The 24596-nt window shown below is 46.2% G+C and overlaps 1 protein-coding gene across 1 annotated transcript; it reads right to left on the bottom strand.

Moving 5' to 3' along the window:
- Positions 1-10293: 10293 nt before the first annotated feature.
- Positions 10294-19930, bottom strand: LOC140724206 (uncharacterized). The gene is made up of 3 exons (XM_073038695.1): positions 19774-19930; positions 18753-18922; positions 10294-12887 (listed from the first exon to the last, which is right to left on the bottom strand). The coding sequence occupies exon 3, from the start codon at positions 12499-12501 to the stop codon at positions 11044-11046; it is 1458 nt and encodes a 485-aa protein (XP_072894796.1). The 5' UTR covers positions 12502-12887; positions 18753-18922; positions 19774-19930; the 3' UTR covers positions 10294-11043.
- Between the last annotated feature and the right edge of the window lie 4666 nt (positions 19931-24596).

Genomic DNA, 24596 nt, shown 5'->3' with positions numbered 1-24596 from the left:
CAAGAGCAATGATGTGATTGTGAGGCTCTGTAAGGGCTCATGAGACCACACTTGGAGTATTGTGTGCACTTTTGGGCTCCTTATTTCAGAAAAGATATACTGACTTTGGAGAGCTTTCACAGAAGATCCAGGAGAATGATTCAGGAATGAAAGGGCTACCTTATGAGGAACGTCTGACATCTCTTGGGCTGTATTCTGTGGAGTTCAGGAGAATGAGGGGGGATCTCAGAGAAACTTTCCGAATGTTAAAAGGCCTTAACAGATTAGATATGCCAAAGTTATTTCATATGGTAGAGGAGTCTAGGACAAGAGGGCACGACTTCAGGATTGAATGACGTCCATTTAGAAAAGAGATGGGGATACATTACTGTAGTCAGAGCATGGTAAATTTGTGGAATTTGTTGACAGGTCGTGGGGTGTATTTAAGGAAGAGATAGATATTTTCATGATTTGCCAGGTCATCAACGGGTAGGGGAGGAGGTAGATGCGTAGGGATGACCGGAAGAACTGGATCAGCCCATGATTGAATGGAGGGACAGACTCGCTGGACCGAATGGCATGCATCTGCTTCTTTATCTTATGGTCTTATGCTCATACGCAATCAGCGCAAGATTAAATTCCTCACGAGGTCGTTACGAGGGGCATAAAATCTTAGTGGTTACACATCCGGTAGCGTGTTCCTTTAATTTCATGAGGGACAATGTACAAGAACAGAGATATGTTATTACAAATGTACTTGGCTCATTTCAGCTCTGACTGAAGAGCTAGTCACAGCTTTCGACAACGCACTATCGGGAGGAAGATCCCCTGCACAAATGTGCTGAAGACTCTCACCAGAGTCTTGGGACATGTTCCTGGGATGGAAAGTTTCACAACAGGGACACACAGGTACCCGAGATAAGAGCTTGTTCGTGGTTTTCATCAGCAGTGAATAACTCAGATAAAGATCACTGATGATTAGGCAATTTCATAAATGTTGAGGGAAAGGTGGTCAATGGGGCATCAAATACAAACACCACAGAACTTAAATTCCATTCAATATCAGAATTAGAATCCGGTTTATTAACACTGGCATCTGTCGTGAAATTTGTTAACTTAGCAGCAACAGTTCAATGCAAAGCATAATATAGAAAAGGTAAAAAAAAAAACAATAAGTAAGTAAATCAATAATGGTATATCGGTATTGAACAGATAAAAAGTGGAAAAACAGAAATAATATATATTTTAAAAGTGAACACAAGTGAATCTGCAGATGCTGAAAATAAATGAAAACGCAAAATGCTGGCAGAACTCAGCAGGCCAGACAGCATCTATGGGAGGAGATAGTGACGACGTTTCGGGCCGAAACCCTTCAACAGGAGTGAAGTAACACGTCGTCACTACCTCCTCCCATAGATGCTATCTGGCCTGCTGAGTTCTGCCAGAATTTTGTGTTTTTATTAAAAAAGTGAGGTGGTTTCATGGGTTTAATGCCTATTTAGGAACCGGATGGCGGGGGGTAGACGTGTTCGTAATAGTGACCCATTGTAACTGGTGGGAGGAAAGGATTTTGGGAATGCCTAGGGTGGAGCACCGTGGGAGGAGTGTGAGACGGATGTCATAGAAGGAGAAACAGGGGCGGAGCATGAAGCGGTTACAGATATACCCAGACATGATTTTTGTTTTTGAGGAATAGAGAGCATGGCGGTAAGGGTAGTATTTCTCTCTGCGTGTCGGATGGGGGAATACTGGGAATCTTCCAGTCTCACAGATGGTCACATCTACGCCAGGTGCACCGAGAGTCTGTTAGGGATCTGGAGCTGCGGCTCGATGAACTACAGCTTATTAGGGAGAGTGAACAGGAGATAGAGAGGAGCTATTTGTCACCCTGAGGCTCCAGGAGTTAGATAATTGGGTGACCGTTAGGGGAGCGAGGGAAAGTGCTCAGATAGTAGAGAGCACCCCTGTGGCCACCCCCCTCAGTAATCGTTATCTTGTTTTGCATGCGGCTGGATGAAGTGACCTGACAGAGGACGATCACAGCGATCTGGCACTGAGCGTGGTCCTGTGGTGCAGAAGGGAAAGAGGAATATGAGGAATGCGGCATTCACAGGGGATTCCATCGTGAGGGAACAGACAGGGGATTCTGTCAACCTGATAGAGACACCCGCATACTGTGTTGCCACCCAGGTGCCAGGGTACGGGTTGTATTGGATCGGGTGCAGGGTATTCTGAAGGGAGAGGGTGAACAGCTAGTCTTGGTACACGTTGGTACCAATGGCATAGGTAGAAATAGGGAGGAGGTCCTGACGAGAGAATACATGGAGTTGGGTAGGAAGTTGGAAAGCAGGATCTGCAGCGTAGTATCCTCGAGATTGCTGCCTGTACCTCGTGCTAACGATTCGAGATAACACAATCAGGCATGTTAATGAGTAGCTGAGACTGGTGTACGGGGCAGGTTTTCCGGTTCCTGGATCATTGGGACATGTTCTGCGGGAGGTACAACCTGTACGAAAAGGACGGATTACACCCGAACCCAAAGAGGTCCAATACCATCGCGGGAACACTTAATTGAGCTGTAAGGGGTGGGGGGGAGGGCGGGTGGATGGGAACCGGAGTGATAGGCGTCAGGAAGGGGAAAACAGAAATAAGTCACGGATAGCGTGCAACAGAGATGATAGAAAAGAAAGGCTGGAGATGAGGCATAATCACAGCCAGTGGGATGAGCTACAGGGCAATAGAGGCGTGGTGCAGTTAAATCAGAAAGCAAGAAATACTGGAATGAAAGTGTTGCAGTAGAATGCACGCAACGTAAGAAATAAAACGGACGATCTTTAAATTCAGCTACTGATTGGCAAGTATGAGGATGTGGCCATCTCTGAAACTTGGCTAAAAGATGGCTGCCATTGAGAGCTGAACGCCCAAGGATATATGGTGCATCGGAAAGATGCAAGGGGTGGGGGAGTGCTGGTGTAGCCCTATATATAAAAAATGATATTAAATCATTGGAAAGAGATGACATAGGGATTGGAATGTGTAGGATCTCTACGGGTTGAGATAAGAAATGGCAAAGGTAAATGAACCCTAATGGCAATTGTATACGGGCCTCTAAACAACACCCGGGATTTGGATTACAAATTACACCAGGAGATAGAAAAGGTGTGTCAAGAGGGCAATGTCATGATAATCGTTGGGGATTTTAACATGAAATTCGATTGGGAAAGCCAGGCCAGTACTGGACCTCAAGAGAGAAAAACTGAAGAATGTCCAAGCGAACAGCTTGTTGTTGAACCCAATACCGGGTTGGCTGTGCTGGATTGGATTTTGTGTAACGATCGGGGGTGATAAAAGAGATTAAGGTTAAGGAACCCTTAGGGAACAGTGATCACAATATGATCGAGTTCACTTTGAAATTTGAGAAGGAGAAACTAAATGTCAATGTGTCGGTATTTCAGTGGAAAAAAAGGAAATTTTAATGGCATGAGAGGGAAACGGGCTAAAGTTGACTGGAAAGAGACACCGGCAGGAAGGACAGCAGAGCAGCAATGGCTGGAGTTTCTGCGAAAAATTAGGGAATTGTGAGACAAATATATTTCAAATAAGAAAACATTTTCGAATGAAAGATGGACACTACCGTTACTGACAAGTAAATTCGGAGATAAAATAAAAGTAAAATGGAGAGCATACAAGGAAGCCAGATCTAGTGGAAGGTAGATGATTGCGAAGCTTTTAAAAACTTACAGAAGGAAACTAAGAAGGTCATTAGGAAGGAAAAGATTAATTATGAAAGGTAGCTGGCGACTAAAGAGAAAAAGAGAATTGCGGGTAGATAGAGGACTAATAGAAAATGACGCTGGAGATAATGTAATGAGAGACGCAGAGATGGCAGAAGAACCGAATGTGAATTTTGCATCAGTCTTCACAGTGGAAGACATCTGCAGTATACCGGACATTCAAGAGTATCAGGGAAGTATGTGCAGTGAAAATTACGACTGTGAAGGTGCTCAGGGAGCATAATGGTCTGACAATTATGGACAAGATCAACAATAAGAATTTTCAGGATGGAGTAAAACGGGGGAAGATGCCAAAATAAGAAAATTGGGAGGAGCTGGAAAGAGCACAAGCTAGAAGGTAGTAGATGAAACTGGATGCGTGGGATAGTGGGCGAAATGTAGCTTGGGTGATAATGGGAAAAAGCAAAGAGCTGGAGAAGAAGGAATCTGATAGGAGAGAGTGGATCATTGGAGAAAGGGAAGCAGAAGGGGACCGAAGTGAGGTGATTGGCAGGTGAAGAGAAGAGTAGAAGGCCAGAGTGGTGAAATGAAGAAGAGGGAAAAGGGAGGGGGAAAATATCGGAAAGCCGAGATATCTGTGTTCATGTCATAAAATTGGAGGTTCCATAGACAGAATATATTTGCAGTTTACTCCTCCAACCTGAGGCTGCTCATGTGGCAGCAAAGGAGACGATGTGCGACATTTCAGACCAGGAATGGGGATTGGAATTGAAATGTTTGGCCACTGGGAAAATCTGCTTTTTGTTGTTGGAGCCGAGATGCTGGACTAAACGTTAATTAATCTGAAGAAGGCACGTCTGTACGAAACGTCGACAGTTTATTCATCTCCATAGAAGTTGCCTTATACGTTGAGTTCTTTCAGCATTTTGTATGTGTTGTGATTATTGTTGTTAACGGTTTTCGTGCGTCCATTATCTTCGTAAGTCTGGACGCGATATCAGGTTAAGGTTCTTCAATATATTACAGGAGCATACAAACAACATATATTTTTTTAATATTTCTATTGAAAGATCGATAACTGAGACAATTTCCCAGAGCGGATCTATAATCCAGACAAAGTCTATGGAGTCTGGGAATGGACAAGATCAACAATAAGAATCATGAAACCGAGAGGTGACACTGAGAGACTTTCACGGCAGCATTCACTGAATTCTCGATTCATCATTTCTTCGTCTTTGGGATTTTGCAATTTCGTGTGAAGCTCTCCATACCTCATCATATTTGAGATTTTACCTGAATGAAATCATGCTTATTTTTACCCCAGCTGTTGGAAAACACGTCAGCCTTGTATACAATTGAACACTCAGCGTGCTAGAGTGAGTATAAATGAATGATCGTGGAGATACATCAGCTCAGAGTTTCTTCAGCGAGATCGCGGGCAGCTCGAATACAGGGTGAATCACACACAGAATGCCTGAAACTATCTACAGTAGGAGAAGGATATATTACTTGATCGTTGCCGTTATTGGTGTCCCTGGTAGGAACAGACGCGAACTAATATTTGCAGTTCAATGTGCGCGGTATTTGGATCCGTTCAGTCACTAACAGCGTTGTGATGCCGGTGTATTAGTGAGTGTGGTGCAGTCATTGTGACAGAACTCTTGTGTTCCGTCAGAAGGTTCCTTGCAGTTTAGTCAGTAGACAAGGCTGAAAAGAAAAAAAAAAACATTAACTGAAACAGATGTAGAGTGGAAGATCGGGGAGATGGATATATTTTGTGGAAATAACAGGCAGCTTTGATTTATCAAGGTAAAACCGCTATCAAAATAAACTCCAATTCTCCAGCACGGTCGGCACCATCCGGGGCTACGGCGGTTTTTTTTTCCCGCACCAATAGTTCAAGATGCTTTAATTTAAAATTGAACGTAATTGTGCTGTGTTTGAAGAAATGCTACAAGGTTGAATAGAACGCGGAAAGCGAAACCCTGGTGAGATTCACTTGTGTGTTCAATCTCGGACCATCGGGAGTTTTGAAAATTCAAATCGTGTCGCTGTGCGTTTTCGTTTACAAGGGTTTGTTTCCACGCCTTATTATCGGTGAAGAGGGGTTTCGCCAACCAGAGGTGTCTGTTAGATGCCTGACGGGGTAAAGTACATGCAATACTCTGGTCTGGAAAAATAAACATCGAACCATTTGGAATAATGCTTCTGTAATTCGGAGCAGGTCAGGAAGAATGTGCAAATAAAAAGAAAATGCGAACTTCCTGATCTGATCCCTTGTCATAGTTTGAAGGAACCGCATCCAAGTGTATTTGCAGAATTTAAAAGCAGCGAGCCCAGCTGGGCCGGCGAGGGCAGGTGACAAACCGGAGTCGAAAAGGAGATGGACGCCTGCGAACAGAGGAAGTAAATGTGCTACGAACTTTGAACATTGTAAATGGACAACCTCAGAGGCAGCGGGGCGTAGCGACATGCGATGAGTGCCAGGATATCAAGGAAGTGCCGAGGTATCCAAACTTTACACATCGGTCGTAAAGCTCCCTTGGCGATCAGTTGACAGTGCCTCATTCCCAAATCCTGCTCCTCTTGCAGTACCGAGTATGTAACCTTTCTCCCTGCTTGCGCACCATTGCTGAGTCTGCGAAGCACGATTTAAACCTTTTAAACCTCCAGTAATGAGCGCCCGCCAGGTTTGATTGTTCTCTCTTTACAGCTTATCTCTGTCCCACAGAGCGTGAGAGAGTAATTCATTGATTCCTTCTGCTGTTCCCCCCCCCCCAAATGAATTTATCGGCGACTGTGATCCTGTCCCGGGAAATGTGCGGCCTCTCCACCTGCCCCACTCGCTACCTGGTGGCCATGGCAACGGCGGATCTACTGACCATTGTCTTTGTGGTGATATTGTGGTCGCTCAGTTATTATTACTTCCCTGGGACTTTCCTGGCCATCACCCCCCGTATGCAGTATGATTGCTGCCCTAACCGAGACAGCCACAGACTCCTCTGTCTGGTCCACTGTCAGCTTTACCTTTGATCGGTTTGTCGTCATCTGTTGCCAGAGGTGGAGAGTAAAGTATTGCACCGGGAAAACTGCGCCTGTGGTTCTGATAACAACCAGTGTTCTGGTCTATTTGAATCATGTGCCCTACTTCTTCTATTGCAACATGTGAAAGTGATTGACAATATACCTGGAGACTGCATTCCAAAGACGGGATACTATACGGATCCCGGCTGGGTGGGATATGACTGTCTTACTACTGTTCTAACGTCATTACTCCTGTTCTTGTTAAAAATACTCCTCAACAACCTGACAGTCAGACACATTTTGGTGACTAATGGCGTCCAAAAGGGTTGAAAGGTCAGAGCAAGGCGGAGAACCGCAGTGACCCGGAGATGGAGAGCAGGAGGAGGTCTGTGATCTTACTTCTCACCATCTCCGGGAGCTTCATCATCCTGTGGTCGGTGGGTGTTGCCCAATTGTTTATAGCACCATTGCTGGATTGGATCAGAATTATTAGAATGATTTGGAATACATTTCTTCAACACACAGGATACATACCAATGATATTAAGTTGCTGCACAGACGTGATTATTTATGGTAACTCAGTCCAAGTTCAGAGAGCAGTTCGTCAGCGCAGTGAAATATCCGCTCACGACAATTATTCAACTAATTAACAAACAAAATATCTAACCTCTTCTCAAGAGGCGGTTGCCGTGATTTCCATCTGGACACTGCAGGATGGACGGTCACCGAAGAACATGACAGCGGAGAGAATAAAACTGGTTTAGAGCCCGAGAGAGGACAACACAGGCAAACACACATTCACACCTTCAGCCCGCGACGTCCACCTCCTATCTCACCCTACCTTTTCTGTTTATTTGCCCAGCATATTCCGGCCCCTGTCACCGTCACAACCCTGTCGGTAATGATAAAGCGGGAGAGCATCCAAGGGTATTTAAAACCTAATCAGCAAAATAGCATCTCATTTGTTACTTCAGTCTTTTGCGTCAGGATGAAATGAAAAAGAAAGTCACCAGTCTAACGAGCTTACAGTAAATCTCGCACTTGTCCTTGGTATCAGATAAAGCTGTTGTGGAGAAATGATTAACACTACAGAACTCCTGGATTTGGTTCATAATTGTGCAAATTTGCATGGAACACCCAAATTCCTACTCCAGGGAGAAATGTCACCTTCCTTCCTGATTTTGATGAATGATGCTTGCCACTTGATGGCGACTGTGTGAGCAATCAAATGGCATATTCTGCTTCAGAGCCTGAGAAAGGAACAACACTTCGTCTTGAGTTTGTTACTCTTTCAAAGTGCATGTTTGTTATTTTTGTGTCAACCGCCTGGTCCTCTATTGACACAAGGAACCACTCAGCGTCTGAGAAGAGATCTCCAGTTTTGAGCCTGTCCTCAGACGCTTCACGTTGACACCTCGTCTGCTCAGATGGTGGATCTCACCCGTGGACGGTTATGCTCATCCATTGGTTAACTCAATCCTCTTTAGCAGAGTTTCCCAACCTACTTTAGCCCCAGTGCCGCGAGTCGAGAACAGTCCAGTACCCCCGTCACTAACTTATGCGTCTGCAACAACGTCTGCTAGGGTGGTTAGGTCGGACGAGATCGCCAAGTGTCAGACGCGTTGTGATGACGAATGCTCAAGGCCTGCAGTGTGATGCTTCTTCCTGTGTCCCAGCGCCACCACCTTTTTTGGAAGTGCCTGCTCTACTAATGGTCGGTCAGATCTGATGCCTTAAGTGATGGCTTATCGCCCCACCAAGATTCTTTAATGTCCCCCTAGCGAGTGTTATTTGCTCCTAAAGCCATCTTAGGACATGTAACCACCCCAGAGGGAATAACTGCTCGATTGTGATCATTTCTTCATCTTTCTGGTCTGAGCTTTCATTTCAGTTCAGAATAGTACATGCTCGCAGCATGTTGAATCCTGTTTTCATTGATGAAAATACATCCTTAGAAGAGTTACAGTGAGTAGGACAGAGGGAATGGGACTCCCTCAACACTGTGTGTGCAGCTCCCTCAACATCTTGCTTGCTCCTCTCCATAGTGCACTCACTTTATCTTCCACTCCCTTTCTCCCTACCCTTCACCCTCCTCTCAATTCTCAGCACACCTTCCTCTCTGCTTCTCCTCCATCTTCTCTCACTCTCCATTTCCTCCTTTCCCCTCTTATCCTAATACATCCTCTCCCACTTCCTCACCTCCCTCTCCTACTCCAGTCACCCCAACTTCCGCTGACTCTCACCTCTCTTCTCCCCTTTCTGTCTACAAACCACACACCCACCCCGACACTGAATCTCAGCCCGTGCTCACTGCAGGATAGCAACCCGTCCCTTTCAATATGCGACAGTGACATCGACAAGATAAGTAGTCTTGGTGACATCGGAACATACTGGCGTTTGGAGTTGGATGAAGCAGAGGAGGGAGAGAAAGTGACAGAGAGATAGAGGAAGAGGGAGAAAGAGAGAAGGGGGAGGAAGAGATAGAGAAAGAGGGGGAGGGAGGGTTGGAGTGAGGAGAGAACAGGCTGAGTGGTGGTTGTGAAAAAGAGGGAGAGAGAATCGAGAGACTAGGAGTGTTAGTGAGCAAGACTGAGGAGAGCTGGCAGGGAAGTGTTAGAGGCGAGAAACAGAGGGGAGAGAGATGGTGGCAACAACCAGTGAGGGGAGAGAATGGCGGGTAGAGTGAGATGGATGTGGGTAAGAAATAAACGGGGAGCAAGTGAGGGGCAGAAAGAGGCATGGGAGAGAATGACGGAGGAGAGAGATTGGAGGGAATATGGGAGGGAAGAGAGATGGGGAGTTAAACTGGGATAGAAACCAGGGATTGAGACGGGGGAGATATACGAGGGAAAGGGACATGTTGATCAGTGAGAGAGAAACTGACAGGGATCGAAAAGGGCCACTCATTTTAAATGGAGACATATGGAAATTTCTAAAATTCTAAATCTTCCATGTAAATTCCTTTAGGATCAGTGAAGTGTCTCTATCTGAGTGTAGGTGGGTGACTGGGTACATTTTAGGTGGAGATAGAGAGGGATAGACACAGAAGCATAGATCAGTCATGGCCATGTTGAATAAACATTATATCATAACACTTCCTCCTCATCTTTCTTATGAATTGATTTCCCTGTAGTCTGAGGGTGTACCCCTGGTCCTGGGCTACGCATTATGGCGAACATCCTCTCCATATCCTCTCTATCTTGGCTTTACAGTAGTCAGGAAACCCGGCCATAATTCTAAACTCCAGCGGGAACAGCACAGAGACATCATATACCATGAGCTGTGGTCCTGTTAAGCAGCTTCAGCTGCAGCACCTTGTTCAGAACCATCTGAAAATCCAAACAAACAACACCCACCACCTTTCTTATTTCACCAAAAAATTCCAAGAGATCTGGCTGGGAAGAGGAAAACCATGCTGTTTTGGCCGTACAGGGGAGGATTTAAAAGGACTGTCATGGAGCAGAATCACTGGCAGGGTCCAGCTGGCCAGAGTTAACTCTCTACTGTACACTAGGTGTGTTATAAATTCACTTCAGTACCGGAGACAGAGTTTAAAATTAACTGATTTATTTGTTTCAGATTCAGAATATTAAACACCAGTCCCATTAAAGGTGAAAGAAGAAACTCCTCCCATTCCCAGTGACCAGGGTGCAGAACTGGGTGTGGTGAGCAGCAGCAATAATTGCAGAGTTCAGCACCGACAGTCACTCTCGAAATTACATTCAGCAACGGTGATGGACAAATCTCCAGCATGCAGCTCATTGAATCTTTCTCCCCAGTGTGAACCCGCCAGTGTGTCACAAGTGTAACATGCTGCAAGGTTTCACTGCTCATGTAATGGCCTCTCTGTAATGTTTCACTGCTGAGGTAATGGTTTCTCTGCAGCAGCAATGTTTAGGTTAAGACTACAGATAACAGGGTTTTGGAGTGTGGGGGTATCCAATGAGAGAAACATTCTTTCTTGTGAGTCTGGAAGAGAGAATTTGTGGTCTTTCGCTAGGGAGAGATGAGAAGACGTGAATGGAGAGAGAGGGCCCTTTTTCTTTGTTTACTTTACTAACCCTATAGTCAAAGTAAGAATTATAAAGCTCAATTGTTTAATCGCATATTGTGTACTGTTTGTAATTTCGGGGAACTGATTTGTAACAGGGGACACATCACACAGCATCCACCCAAACGAGATTTCACAAGTTTGGCCGGGCTGGGGGCTATCACCCCTACATTAAGCTGCTAGCCGAAGCAAGAGTTACATACACCTAGATGACTGAGTGAATCGCGTCCCAAGGTCTGAGCAGGTGATCAGCCTCTACCCACTGTGAACTCGCTGGTGTCTCTGTAGTTGAGATGACCAAGTGAATCCCTTCCCGCAGTCTGGGCAGGTGAACGGCTTCTCCCCAGTGTGAACTCGCTGGTGTCTCTGTAGTTGAGATGAGCAAGTGAATCCCTTCCCACAGTCTGAGCAGGTGAACGGCCTCTCCCCAGTGTGAACCCTCTGATGTACACTCAGTTGGGATGAGCAAGTGAATCCCTTCCCACAGTCTGAGCAGGTGAACGGCCGCTCACCAGTGTGAACTCTCTGATGTATGTTCAGTTGAGATGACTGAGTGAATCCCTTCCCACAGTCTGAGCAGGTGAACGGCCTCTCGCCAGTGTGACCTCGCTGATGTACCCTCAGTTGGGATGAGTAAGGGAATCCCTTCCCACAGTCTGAGCAGGTGAATGGCCTCTCGCCAGTGTGAACTCGCTGATGTACCCTCAGTTGGGATGAGTAAGGGAATCCCTTCCCACAGTCTGAGCAGGTGAATGGCCTCTCACCAGTGTGAACTCGTTGATGTACCTTCAGTTGGGATGAGCAGCGGAATCCCTTCCCACAGTCTGAGCAGGTGAACGGCCGCTCCCTTATGTGAACTCGTTGGTGAGCCATCAGGTACGACGACCGAATGAATCCCTTCCCACAGTCTGAACAGGTGAATGGCCTCTCACCAGTGTGAACTTGCTGATGTGACTTCAGGTTAGATGAGCAAATGAATCCCTTCCCACAGTCCGAGCAGGTGAATGGCCGCTCCCCGGTGTGAACTCGCTGGTGTTTCATTAGGGAGGATGACTGAGTGAATCCTGTCCCACAGTATGAGCAGGTGAATGGCCTCTCTCCAGTGTGAACTCTCTGATGTACCTTCAGTTGAGATGACCGAGCGAATCCCTTCCCACAGTCTGAGCAGGAGAACGGCTTCTCTCCAGTGTGAACTCGCTGATGTAGCATTAGCTCAGATGACCGAGTGAATCCCTTTCCACAGTCTGAGCAGGTGAACGGCTTCTCTCCAGTGTGAACTCGCTGATGTACCTTCAGTTGAGATGACTGAGTGAATCCCTTCCCACAGTCTGAGCAGGTGAATGGCCTCTCCCCAGTGTGAACTCTCTGATGTACCCTCAGTTGGGATGAGCAAGTGAATCGCTTCCCACAGTCTGAGCAGGTGAATGGCCTCTCCCCAGTGTGAACTCGCTGATGTACCTTCAGTTGGGATGAGCAAGGGAATCCCTTCCCACAGTCTGAGCAGGTGAACGGCCTCTCTCCAGTGTGAACTCGCTGATGTATTTTCAGTTTAGATGAGCAAGTGAATCCCTTCCCACAGTCTGAGCAGGTGAACGGCCTCTGCCCACTGTGAACTCGCTGGTGTACCTTCAGATGGGATGACTGAGTGAATCCCTTCCCACAGTCCGAGCAGTTGAACAGCCTCTCCCCAGTGTGAACTCGCAGATGAGCCATTATGTCAGATGACCGAGTGTATTTTTCCCCACAATTTGAGCAGATGACCAGCCTCTGCCCAGTGTGAACCGACTGCTGTGTCCACAGGTGGGAAGACCGACTGGATCCCTTCTCTCACACAGAACAGGTGAATGGCCTTGTCCCAGTATGAACCTGCTGATGTACCTTCAGTTGAGACGACCAACTGAACCCATTCCCACAGTCTGGGCAGGAAATAACGGGCGTAGAAGTCAGTCAGATGATCGAGTGAATCCCTCCCCACAGTCTGAACAGGAAGGAAGATGAAGTGAATCCCTTGCTCCACTTCGTAAATATCTGGTCAGAGACAGCAAAACTGGCATGATATGTTTGAGATTCCAGTCGACAAATTCCTCATCATTTTCAACCTGTAAAAAGATTTACTAAGTTTTACTAAGATTTACTAAGTCAATGGGTGTCAGACAACATTTCAGATGAGATCACTTGATTCGTCAAGGTGTGATATGGCTTCACAACATTTCAGTGAATTTCAACCCAAGTTGGAGAGAGAAGTCATCTTCTAACTGGGCACAGTGCTGGTATCTAGAATGACCATCAAATTCTCTGATGCTCCTCCTGTCTCTATGAGAATGGGGCATTTCTAACATCTCCAATCTGTGACCTGGCTCACTTTGACTCTGTCCATTGGTGTTATTCCCTGCTCCCACTGAGCTGCATGGGTGCCTGGCCCCACAGTAACTGAAACACTCTCACACAAATAGCCGGTACTCATTCCAAGCACCCACCACTCTCTGTGTAAAAAAACTAACCCCTGACATACTCTCGGTATCTGTTTCCAAGCACCTTAAAACTATGCCCCTCATGTTAGCCACTTTAGACCTGGGGGAAAAAGCCTCTCATCATGCCCCTCATCATCTTTTCACCTAAAATATGCTCTAAACATAAACATCAAAAATGCCCCTCATCATCTTTTCACCTAAAATATGCTCTAAACATAAACAAGGGAATCATACATTGCTTTGAGGTTTTGTTAGAAGTATACAAAATTATTAGGGTACAGATAGGGTAAATGCAAGCAGCATTTTCCACTGAGGTTGGGTGGGATGATAACCAGAGGATCATGGGTAAGTGGCGAAGGTGAAAATTTAACGGGAGCGTGTAGAACAGCTCTTCACTGAAATAGTTGTGAGAGTGTGGAATGAGATGTCAGCATGAGTGATGAATATGAGCTCAGTTTCACCATTTTAAAGAAGTTTGGATGGGAGCCTGGATGGTAGGGGTATGGAGGGCGATGGTCCCAGTGCAGGTAGTTGCATTAGACAGCTTAAATGCTTTTTCAGCATTGACTAGATGGGCCAAGTAGCCTGTTTCCATACTGAACTTCTGTAGGTTTCTGTGACAGAGAAGCTGGACAAACTTGTTTGGAAGGGAAAAGGTAGGAGTGACAACGGAGCAGCAATGGCTGGAGTTTCTGGGAGCAATTCGGGAGCTGAGTGATCGATACATCCGAGGAAGTGAAAGCATTGGAAAGGCAGGAGGACACAACTGTGGCTAAAATGAGAAGCCAAAGCCAACATAAAAGTCAAAGAGAGGGCAAACAAAAGAGAAAAATTATTGGGAAGCATTTGGAAACCAACAGAAGACAACTAAAAAAAGTCAGATAAGCTCAGTGCATGGAATCATGATATTGTAGTCATTAATGAGTCTTGGTAGCACCCAACAGTCTGAGGCATTTAGAGGAACAAAATATCCGGGGCCTCAATATCTCTTAAAAACCCAGGTTCCCTGCACCAGTTACCATGCAACCTTTATTTTGGCAGGCATGTACAAACTCTACACCCTCAAAATTTCACTTCTGAAGGCCTCCCACTTACCAAGTACTCCTTTTCCAGAAAACAGCCTGTCCCAAACCACACTTGTCAGATCCTTTCTGATACCATCAAAATTGACCTTTCTCCAATTGAGAATCTCAACCCGTGATCCAGACCTCTCTTTTTCCATATTTTCTTTGAATCTCCTGGCATTATGATCACTAATTTCTGTCACCAGCCCTGGATCATTTCCTAACAGCTTCCTGCACACTTCTACATCGGGAATCCTACCTACTGAGTAAGGGCACATTTGACAAACTCTACCCCATCTAGTCTTTTTACAGTATGGAAGTCACAGACAATATCTGGAAAGTTAAAATCACTTACTGAATCAACCTTTGTTTCTTGGCATGGTCTGCGATCTCTCTGGAAATTTGTTCCTCTAAATCCCTCAGACTGTTGGGTGCAACCAAGTCCCAAGAATGGCTACAATATCATAATTCCCTGTCCTGATCTCATCTGACTTTCCTACGATGCTTCTTGCATTGTGATATACACAGCTCAGCACATTCATCGCACCATGCTCAACCATTTGATTGCTGACTCTATCTGAGGTCTGAACAACATCTGACTGGTCTGAACAAACTCTTCCTCATTGGCACAAAAACAATGGAGCTGATTGTGGAGGACAGGAGGAATGGACACAGACTAACCCCTAATGACGTCAATGGACCTGGGGTTAAGATGGTGAACAGCTTTAAGTTCCTCAACATAAACATCACCAAGGATCTCAAATGGGCTGTACATAGCAGCTGTGTTTTTCACCTCAGATGGTTGAAGAAGTTTGATTTGGGCCCCAGATCCTAAGAGATTTCTACAGGGAGACAATTGAGAGCATCTCGACTGGCTGCATCACTGCCTGGTATGGGAACTGTACTTCCCTCAATCGCAGGAACCTGTAGAAAGTGGTACGGACAGCCCTGCACATCTGCAGATGTGAACTTCCCATGATTCATGGAAAAGAATAAAGTGAACTCGTGAAAAAAATAATGAACTGATTGTGGTGTGGTTATTGCTCCGGCGAATTGAAGTTTACACCATAAAAAGTTTCCCATCCGGATACATCACACCTTTGTGTGGCTACTCTCTTCTGTTGACTTCAAGAAATAGCAGAGAACTGTGGACTTCACTGAGCACATCATGGAAACAAACCTCCCCTCCATGGATTCTCTCTATACTTCCTGCTGCCTCAGTAAATCAGGCAACATAATTAAAGATTCCCAGAACTCCAGACCAGACATTCTCAATTCTCAACCACCCATCGGGTCGAAGATAAATGAAAACACAAAAACAGAAAACGTACCACCAGGCCTAGGGACATTTTCCATTCTGCTGTTATAAGTAAACTGATTATTCCTCAGGAATTCCTCAGCTTCCTTCTTGCATTAATAGGGATATATACCTTGAAACATTGGCTGCACTTCGGCAAGTTTTAACAGTGGAATGGAGTGAATGAAAAAATGCCCGCCCACAATGAGAGGACGTGACACTGGATCTCACTCCCTTGTCTGAACGGAATAAAGATTAAACTGCACAACCACGAGAATAACCCACATATGTAAGGTACCACACACATGATGTTAGACACCGGTGTAGCAAACCCATGCATGACATCAGGCATGTGGGGGGGGGGGGGGGGGGGGGAATAGGATTTTTGGTTCCATGGCTCTCTTCCAGGGAAGGTGGGACCTGTACAGAAGGTACCACAGCAAGAGAGAAGGTTCTTTGGAAACTGAAGATCTGAAGGCAGATAAGTCACCTGGACCAGATGGTTTACACACACAGTTCTGAAAGAGGTGGCGGGAGAGATTGTGGAGGCATTACTAATGATCCTTCAAGAATCACTAAATTCAGGAATGGTTCTGAAAGACTGGAACATTGCAAAAGCCACTCCACTCTTCAAGAAGGGAGAGAGGGAGAAGAAAGGAAACTATAGGCCACTTAGACTGACAGTGGTTTGAAAGATGTTGGAGTTGATTGTTAAGGATGCCTCCTACTTGGAGGCACAAGATAAAATAGGCCAGGGTCAGCATTGTTTCCGCAAGGGAAAATCTTGCCCGATGAATTTGGTGGAATGCTTTGAGAAATAATAAGCAGGGTAGACAAATGAGAGTTGGTTGATATTTTGCACTTGGATTTTCAGACCTTTTAACAGGGGTGTCAAACTCATTTTAGGTCACGGGCCGGATTGAGCAAAATGCAGCTTCATGCGGGCCGGATCAGTCGGACGCGTGCGAACGCAGCTTTCGTTGCATCTGTTTTTTTCAGCCTGCTCTCATGCATCTCAGTCTCTGCTATAACTACAAAGTGTTTCACTTTATAAATTCCGTTTCTTATGAAGACTGCCGAATAAACACTAAAAACCCTGAAAACCTGGTACCTGAATAAACTCAGCATTAGCTATATCATACGCCATAGGCGCTTCAATTACTGGGGCCAGGTTTAATAGTAATTAGATATTATCTCGCGGGCCAAAGATAATTCCACTGTGGGCCGGATTTGGCTCGCGGGCCTTGAGTTTGACATATATGTTTTACAAGGTACCACACACGAGGCTCCTTAACGAGCTCTGAGCCTGGTTGGGCGGCGATGAGGAAGGAGCGGATCTCGGGTTTACATTGTTATGTGTGATGAGAAAACCATGGGGAGATGGGGTCCAGAGTTGGCCCCCCGTGAACTATGCTGCTAACGAGAGGGAGGGATAAAGATGGGGAGAGGCGCCATGCTGCACATGCTGATAATGAGAGAGACACAAGGATTTAAAATTATGGCTTCTTCGCTGATTGTTGACTTTACTCCCAAGGACTTTGCCTGCTTGAGTGAATCCTTGCTGACACAGCAGAGTGATGCCAGATGCCTGCTGAGACAGGAGGGAGTGGCCCAGTTTGATGGACATGATCAGCTGATGGATGGCTGGAACCCCAGCTGGGGAGATAAAAGACGAGTCTGCTGAGACACAGGCAGACACGCCACTGGACAGTGAATGAGTGTTCTGCACCCACAGGAAGGTGGGGGCTTGGAGGATCGATTCGGGGGAATCGGTCCAAAGCTCACAGTGTGTGAAGGCAGGCCGGTAGGGGCTTGTGTGTGTGTCTGTCCTCGCCTGGGTGACAAGTCCAGCACTGAAGAACGGTCTAGCCGGGAACGGAAGGGTCATAATCGATGACCACAACAGGTCAAAGGAACAAGAAGACAACGGAAGGTTTGCCTGCTGATTCCGCTCATCTCTCGTTCGCTCTCTCTCTCTCTCCAACGTCACAACAGCAACTACCTCAACCCAAACTGAACTGAACTCTGCATTATCTTAAGACTATTCATTTACCCCTTGACTACGATAGAGCTTGGTTTTGGTTCTTATTCCTACACTTCTGTATTTATCATTGCTAACCTGTTATATATGTATATTTGCATTTTGGATACTGTATTACTTAGTTTATTAATAAACACCTTTAGTTACAGTACCACCAGACTCCAATGTATCATTCCATTTCTGCTGATTTGGTTACCCGGTTACAGGTTACGTGACAACCTAAATCGAAGGTCGGTTGCAGGGGGGGAAAGGGTTGGGATGGAGACAGAAGGCTGGACAATCTGGGCCTGGAAAGTAGGATCAGTTAGTTGTGGTTCCCCAGCAGTGAGAGTGGATGTTGGTGACATGAATCTGTTTGTGTGTACGGGTGTGGGGTAAATGGGGGGAAAGTTGTGGGGCTACTGGCTGGTGGAGGGAGGTTGGGGATGTGGGTTATCGGACAAAGTGTGACCCGGGAGGATGGTTCCGAGGGCAGATTACATTGTGAGCAAACGAGGATCTGGTCCATTGCATCAGACAGCTTTCAAGAAGCAACAAATCTCTCTTTATGTTAATCACTGTCTAATTCTGCTGCTACCATTGTGTTTGTCACAGAGCCTAGAGTCTGGGAACAGCTCAATGGTAGGAAGCAGATGGTGATGATGGGAGGCTGTTTACTGGAGGCAAGGCCCGTGTCTCCTGGAGCTCCCCAGGGTAACACCCATTGCTACTTGTCATCTATGTAATTAATATTGTTGAGAATGTACAGGGTATGGGTAGTGAGTTTGCAGCAAGTAATTGCAAACAATTACTTCTTTTTGCAAGATAATAAATATAAACACCCCTCTTTCCCTCTCCACACTCAGAACCAACCAAAAGCTACTTCAGAAGATACAAGCTCTTCAAATGTGCAAACACTGAGGGAATGTGTGTGAGTTTAAAGAGCCGTGCTACTGACAGCACATTAGCAGATCTGGAGTGATTGCAACTGGGTCTGATAGAGGCATAACTGGTATTTCTGGGCACATTCAGCTCACTCCAATCATTCCCTACCTTCCTTTGTACAGTTATGTGATGTCTAAAGGACCAGTATTTGAGTAAATGAGACTCACCAAACTTTCTCCTGACTGAATCAATGGAAACTCTGAGTCAGAAGGGTTTCTCTCCAGTTGGTTCTCTCAATCCTCGGGCTGGTTCACGTGTTGCTGTTCCCTCGTCTTCAGTCGTGGTTTGCTTCCAGTTGTGGGCTTTTCTTCCAATAAATCTCTCACCGCAGGTGTAACTTTAACATGAGAGATAACGAACCATGTTAACAATACAAAGGAGAACAAAATATTTCTGCTCCCTGAACTCTAAACATTGAAGACAAATATAATGATCCCACTGAACAAATCTGTCCCTGACACGTCACAAAACCTGATATGGGATAGGAAGGAGTCATCATTCAGTCATTGTAAGACATAAGATGTAGGGACAGAATTAGGTGATTCGATCCATCGAGTCTGCTCCACCACTCAACCATGGCTGAGATTTATTCCAACACCATATTCCTGCCTTGCTCCTGGTACCCTGAAGCTACTTAGCAATCATGAGTATATTAATCTCTGTCATAAATATACCCAAATGGCAGCCTCAAGCACCATCTGTGGCAACAAATTCCACAAATCAGACATCTTTTGGCTGAAGAAATTTTTCTCATCTCAGTTTTAAAGGGAAGCATCTTTACTCTGACACCGTGCTGTCAATCGCAAACTTTCCATGCCCACTGTATCCAGGCTTTTCAGCATTCGGTAGGTTTACTTCACCATACATCCCTCCACTTCCCCCACCATCCCGCATCACCATCCATCCGCGGACGGTGGGCACACACCACGTGATCGTCCGTCACAAAGGGAAAGGCGGAGCAGATCTGCGGCGCACAGCCTCACGTGACCTGTTCGCGGGACGTCCGTTTCAATTCCGCGGAAATAGGCAGCCTGGGCTCCTGGTTTGGATCGCTCAATGCAGATTCAGTGAAGCCGACACATTTCTGACGAGCCCAGATAACTGGGTACTAAATGAGAAATTGGCCCACGGTTCGGAGCTCATGGCTAACATCGGATCTCCTCACTCGGGATCGGTCTCAGTACTCACCGATGGGAAAGTGATATCTTCGGCCCGCAGACAGTGATCCCGACCCCCGGCTCCCCACCCAGGAGGCGGGAACCCTTTGCCGATCCGGGAGCTGATGTACTTCAGCGCTGTGAAAGCGAGCACACCGCCCGCCTGTAGACTGTGAGCATGCGCGAAGTAATTGTTGCGTCATTAGGAGGGCGGGGCCTCGGACGCAGACGCCCAGATACTGCCCACCTGCGGTTAAATGGGAGGGGCAAACGATATCACGTGACCCGTGGGGTCTCACACCCCCAGAGAAAGATCCAGCTCCCCATCACTCTGTAAAGAAGCAAACTTGCCGTTCACATCGCCTCTCACCCTAAATGTGTCAGACATTTCAACCCGCAGGAAAATTATATCGTCTGTTCACTGTATCTACTCCTCTCGTAATCTTATAAATGTCCATCCAGTCTCACCCCAGCCTGCGCCGCTCTGGAGAAAACAACACAAGTTTGTCCAACCTCTCGTTATAGCTCATGCCCTCTAATACAGGCAATATCCTGGTAAACCTCTTCCACACCCTCTCCAAAGCCCCGACATCCTTCCAAGAATGGGGGCGCCCAGAACTATGAAATACTCCAGATGTGGCCTAACTTGTTTTATAAAGCTGTGTCACGAACTGTAACGTTTGAGAAACGAACCAGCAGCAATAGAGTTCACACTGGAGTCTGGTTTTAATGTTAAACCATTTCTTTTTAGTATCTACTTACAGTAACTTAACGAAATAAAGGAAAGGTAACAGTGTTTTGTGTAAATATAACTCCCAAACTATCGAGCCTGAGGCAACAAAGCTCAGAGTCTTGAGATGGTAAAGTAGGAAAGTTCAGTAATCCACGGAATAAATGATGGGAGAGAGATATTTGTGATCCAGGGTGAAACGTAGAGAAAAGGCCGTTACTTCAAAATAACCGTCAACGAAGATCTTATCCGTTGAATCCGTCCATATACGAGTTATCAACGAAAGTGACCTGTCACAGGAATACCGTCTACCGGGGTTGCCACACAACATACCCTGGCAATGGTTAACACAAGCGGTCCCCCAAGATATTCCACAATCCACTCCTATGGATTATACGAAGTGACAGTCACACACATTCGTTGTGGTTCCGTGTACCGATGATCAACCCACTCTTGTGGCACAGGAGAGTTCCACGCCCCGGCTGCGACACACTGAAGTGATCAGCTTTTCCTCTCTCTCTCTCTCTCTCTCTCTCTCTCTCTCTCTCTCTCTCTCTCTCTCTCTCTCTCTCTCTCGACTGACCGACAGCCTGTCTGCAGATCGCTCTCTCTCTCTCATGATTAATCCACAGTTAGCGCTGTCAGCCTGTGACTGACGTCATAGTCCCGCCTCCTCACGCCGGCGCTCTTAAAGAAACAGTCACAGTACGACCGCAGGCTCGTAACAGCTGCAACACAACTTCCCGACTTTTGAACTCAAAGCTTCAACTAATAAAGACAACCATGCCATTTGCCTTCTTAACCACCCGATCAATCTGTGCAGTCTCTTTCAGGGAGCGATGAACTTGGAGTCTGAGATCCCTCTGATCATCAACACTGTTCAGGGTTTTGCATTTAACAGTGTACTGTCTCGTACATTCGACCTACCGAGCTGCCAAGATGATCATCACTGATCAAATCTCACTGAGATTTCTCAGGTCCTGTTGAATTTATTGCCAAGTGCGCAAGTACGGGAAGGTACAGGTACAGAGAAACACTGACTTGTGGCAGCATCACAGGCAAGTACATTCAGATAACACACGGAACACAGGTTATACGATTCTCTGTCAGTAACAATCTATAAATATGCTTTATGTCATTAACTGTATATCACATACATTGTGTCATGATCAATATTAAAATGTGCAATAACAGACTTGAAAATGTTCAAATTGGTTCCTGTTTCCATTCCTCCTGTAATCCACAACCAGCTCCTTTGTTTTTGTCACAATGAGGGAGAGGTTGTTTTCTTGACACCACAGTGTCGAGGTGATGACTTCTTCTCTGTCGGCTGTCTCGTTATTATTTGAGATTAGGTCAATCAATGTAATGTCAGCAAATTTAATTATCAGATTGGAGCTGTGAGGGGTGACACAAGTCATGGTGCACAGAGTAAAGGAGGGGGCCAAGGAGACAACCTTGTGGGGTATGTGTGCTGAGGGTCAGAGAGACAGAGGTGAGGGAGCCCACTCTTACCAACTGCCGGCGATCTGACAGGAATTCCAGGATCCAGCTACACAAGGCAGGGTGAAGGCCGCGGTCTCTGAGCTTCTTGTCGATACTTCACGCCTTCGTATGGCTACAGCTCTGCCTATGACTGCAAGGAACTGCAGAGAACTTTGGAGAGCGGAGAACATGAGAGAAACAAGCCTCCCCTCCATGGACTCTTCCTACACTTCCCCTGCCTCGGAAAAGCAGGCCATGTACTCAGATACCCACAACTTGGACATTCTTGCTGCAAATACAGCTCCCATCGGAGACGAGATACAAAAGCCTTAAGGCGCGAACCAGGTTTAAGGAGGGCATTCCGTCCGCGGCTATAAGCCAAATCAATGGTCTCTAGTCCGATAGAATGGACTCGACCTCACAATGTAACTCGATGTGACCCTGCACCATATGTCTATCTACACTGCACTTTCTCATTCAGTGTCCAAAACCATGTATCTGTAGGTCTATCAGCTGACCCACTATGTATCTCATCAGCCGTCCATCAAATAACACCGCCCTCGGTCACCATGGCGACCCATGAGCTGCTCGTTGCTCTTTCTCTGTAAAAAAACTCACAAGCAGGCAGTGTCCTTGTATATTCAAAACAAGCTTGCAGAGAAACCATAACTCACTCTCTCCCCCCCTCTCTCTCTCTCTCTGCCCCCCCTCTCTCTCTGCCCCCCCTCTCTCTCCCTCTCTCTCTCTCTCTCTCTCTCTCTCTCTCTCTCTCTCTCTCTCTCTCTCTCTCTCTCTCTCTCTCTCTCTCTCTCTCTCTTCTCCCTCCCCCCCCCCTTAATAACAATGTGTCCGGTTTTGAACAACAACTCTCTCTCACTTTTCGAAAACACAGTTCATAGGGGTGATTCAGGACCCCGTCACACATAATAATCAGAAAGTCTCTAGTCGCAGCCGTGTAAATTAAATGTGATCTCAGTGGGTGTGTGGCGCATGCTCAGAATGCGAAGGAGACAGCCAAACTGAGCCAGGTCACAGACTGATGAAGGGGAGGAATGATCCATTTTGATACAGAGACGGAAGCAGAGTGTTTGATATTGTGCCTGATGCCGGAACTGTGGCCAGTTAGAAGATGAAGTCTTGTTCCTCCAAATTGTTTTGAGCTGTGACAGTATTTTTATCAGAAGACACCATGGAGACTAAAATTATCTGAGTTGAAATGTTGTCCTTCTCCCACTGACGTGCTTTGTAATGTTTTAACAGTGTAGAAAAGTCAAAGGATTTGTGTATGGGAATCACAAACACAACAGCTCGTTAGTTCCGCTGTATCTGTCAGCGTTGACAGCAGTGAGATGTCATTGACTGGCTCTCATTTTGGGAGGGATTCAATCGGCCATCGCAGATACACCAACAGCTTCGCACCCGGAAGCGACCGTTCACCTGCTCCGTGTGTGTGAAGAGACTCATTCAGTTAACCCACCTTGTGATGCTCCGGTGAGTTCACAGTAAATAGAGGCCACATTTCTGTCCGGAGTAAGCAAAGAGTTTTACTCAATCATCCCAGCTGCGGCAACACCAGCAACTTCACATCAGGGAGGAAGTTCAAATCAGCTCCGTGTTAAATGTTTAACCTTCACGGTGACTGAAGGCAGCTGCAGGTTCATGAGGGACGGTTACTGTCTTATCCGTTGATTCGTTCCGAAATTCACTTCGAAATATCACCAGGTGACAGTGACAGGAATATCGTCTTCAAGTGGTTACCATAGAACACCCCGATTCCAGGTAAGGGCCAACAAAAGTGATACCACAGGATACTCCAGCAAATTCACACCAATGGATTATACGAAGTGACAGTCACACATATCCGTTGTGCACGGCGTGCCGATGATCAACCTGATTTTCTGGGCATGGAAGAGTTCCAACCCATAGCAGTGACAAGCTGAAGTTCCAACAGCTTCTCCTTCTCCTTCTCCCTCTCCCTCTAAGTCTGCCACAGCTTGTGTCTGACGTCACAGTCCCGCCTCACTCAGGCACTTAAAGGGACACTCACAGTAAAAGAACCTGCGGTCTCGCAACACAATGCACCTCTAACGTCTGAAAGTAGACTCGCCAGTGAATCTTCCATGGTGCAGAGTCAGAAACCAAAGAGTTACCAGCCTGAGTCAGGGCTTTGGGACTCCAGAGAGAGATGGGGCCTGGAGTTCACGAGGAGGAGGAGGAATCAAACCAGCAGGCTATGGCTACAAAACAAAGATCGGAAACATTTGGAAACAGGTTGTCCGGAAAAAGGTGGTTAATTTCTGCAAAATACTGGTGGAAATCAACAGATCAGGCAGCAAATGTGGAGAGGAATAAATAGACAACGTTTAGGCCGACTCCCTTCAGCATGTCTAGACTGTGTACTCCTCTGCTTAGCTGCTGCCTGAACTGCAGAGTTTCTCCTGCAGTTTGTGTGTGTGCGTCTCTGGTTTTCCAGCAACAGCAAAATCTCTTGTGTTTTCAATCTGCATTTGTAAGAAGGATCTACTTTCGCATTAGACACTGGGAAGGGTTGCTGATATTAAGTGCATTGTTTATGGTAGCTGCTTTCTGCGTTAAAAGAGCTGCTGAGTTTTCTACACAAAAACAAAACTGAGGTCTGG

Source organism: Hemitrygon akajei, unplaced genomic scaffold (genome assembly GCF_048418815.1).
Source record: "Hemitrygon akajei unplaced genomic scaffold, sHemAka1.3 Scf000173, whole genome shotgun sequence".
NCBI classification, from domain to species: Eukaryota; Metazoa; Chordata; class Chondrichthyes; order Myliobatiformes; family Dasyatidae; genus Hemitrygon; species Hemitrygon akajei.
This window is presented reverse-complemented; position numbering and strand designations above follow the sequence as displayed.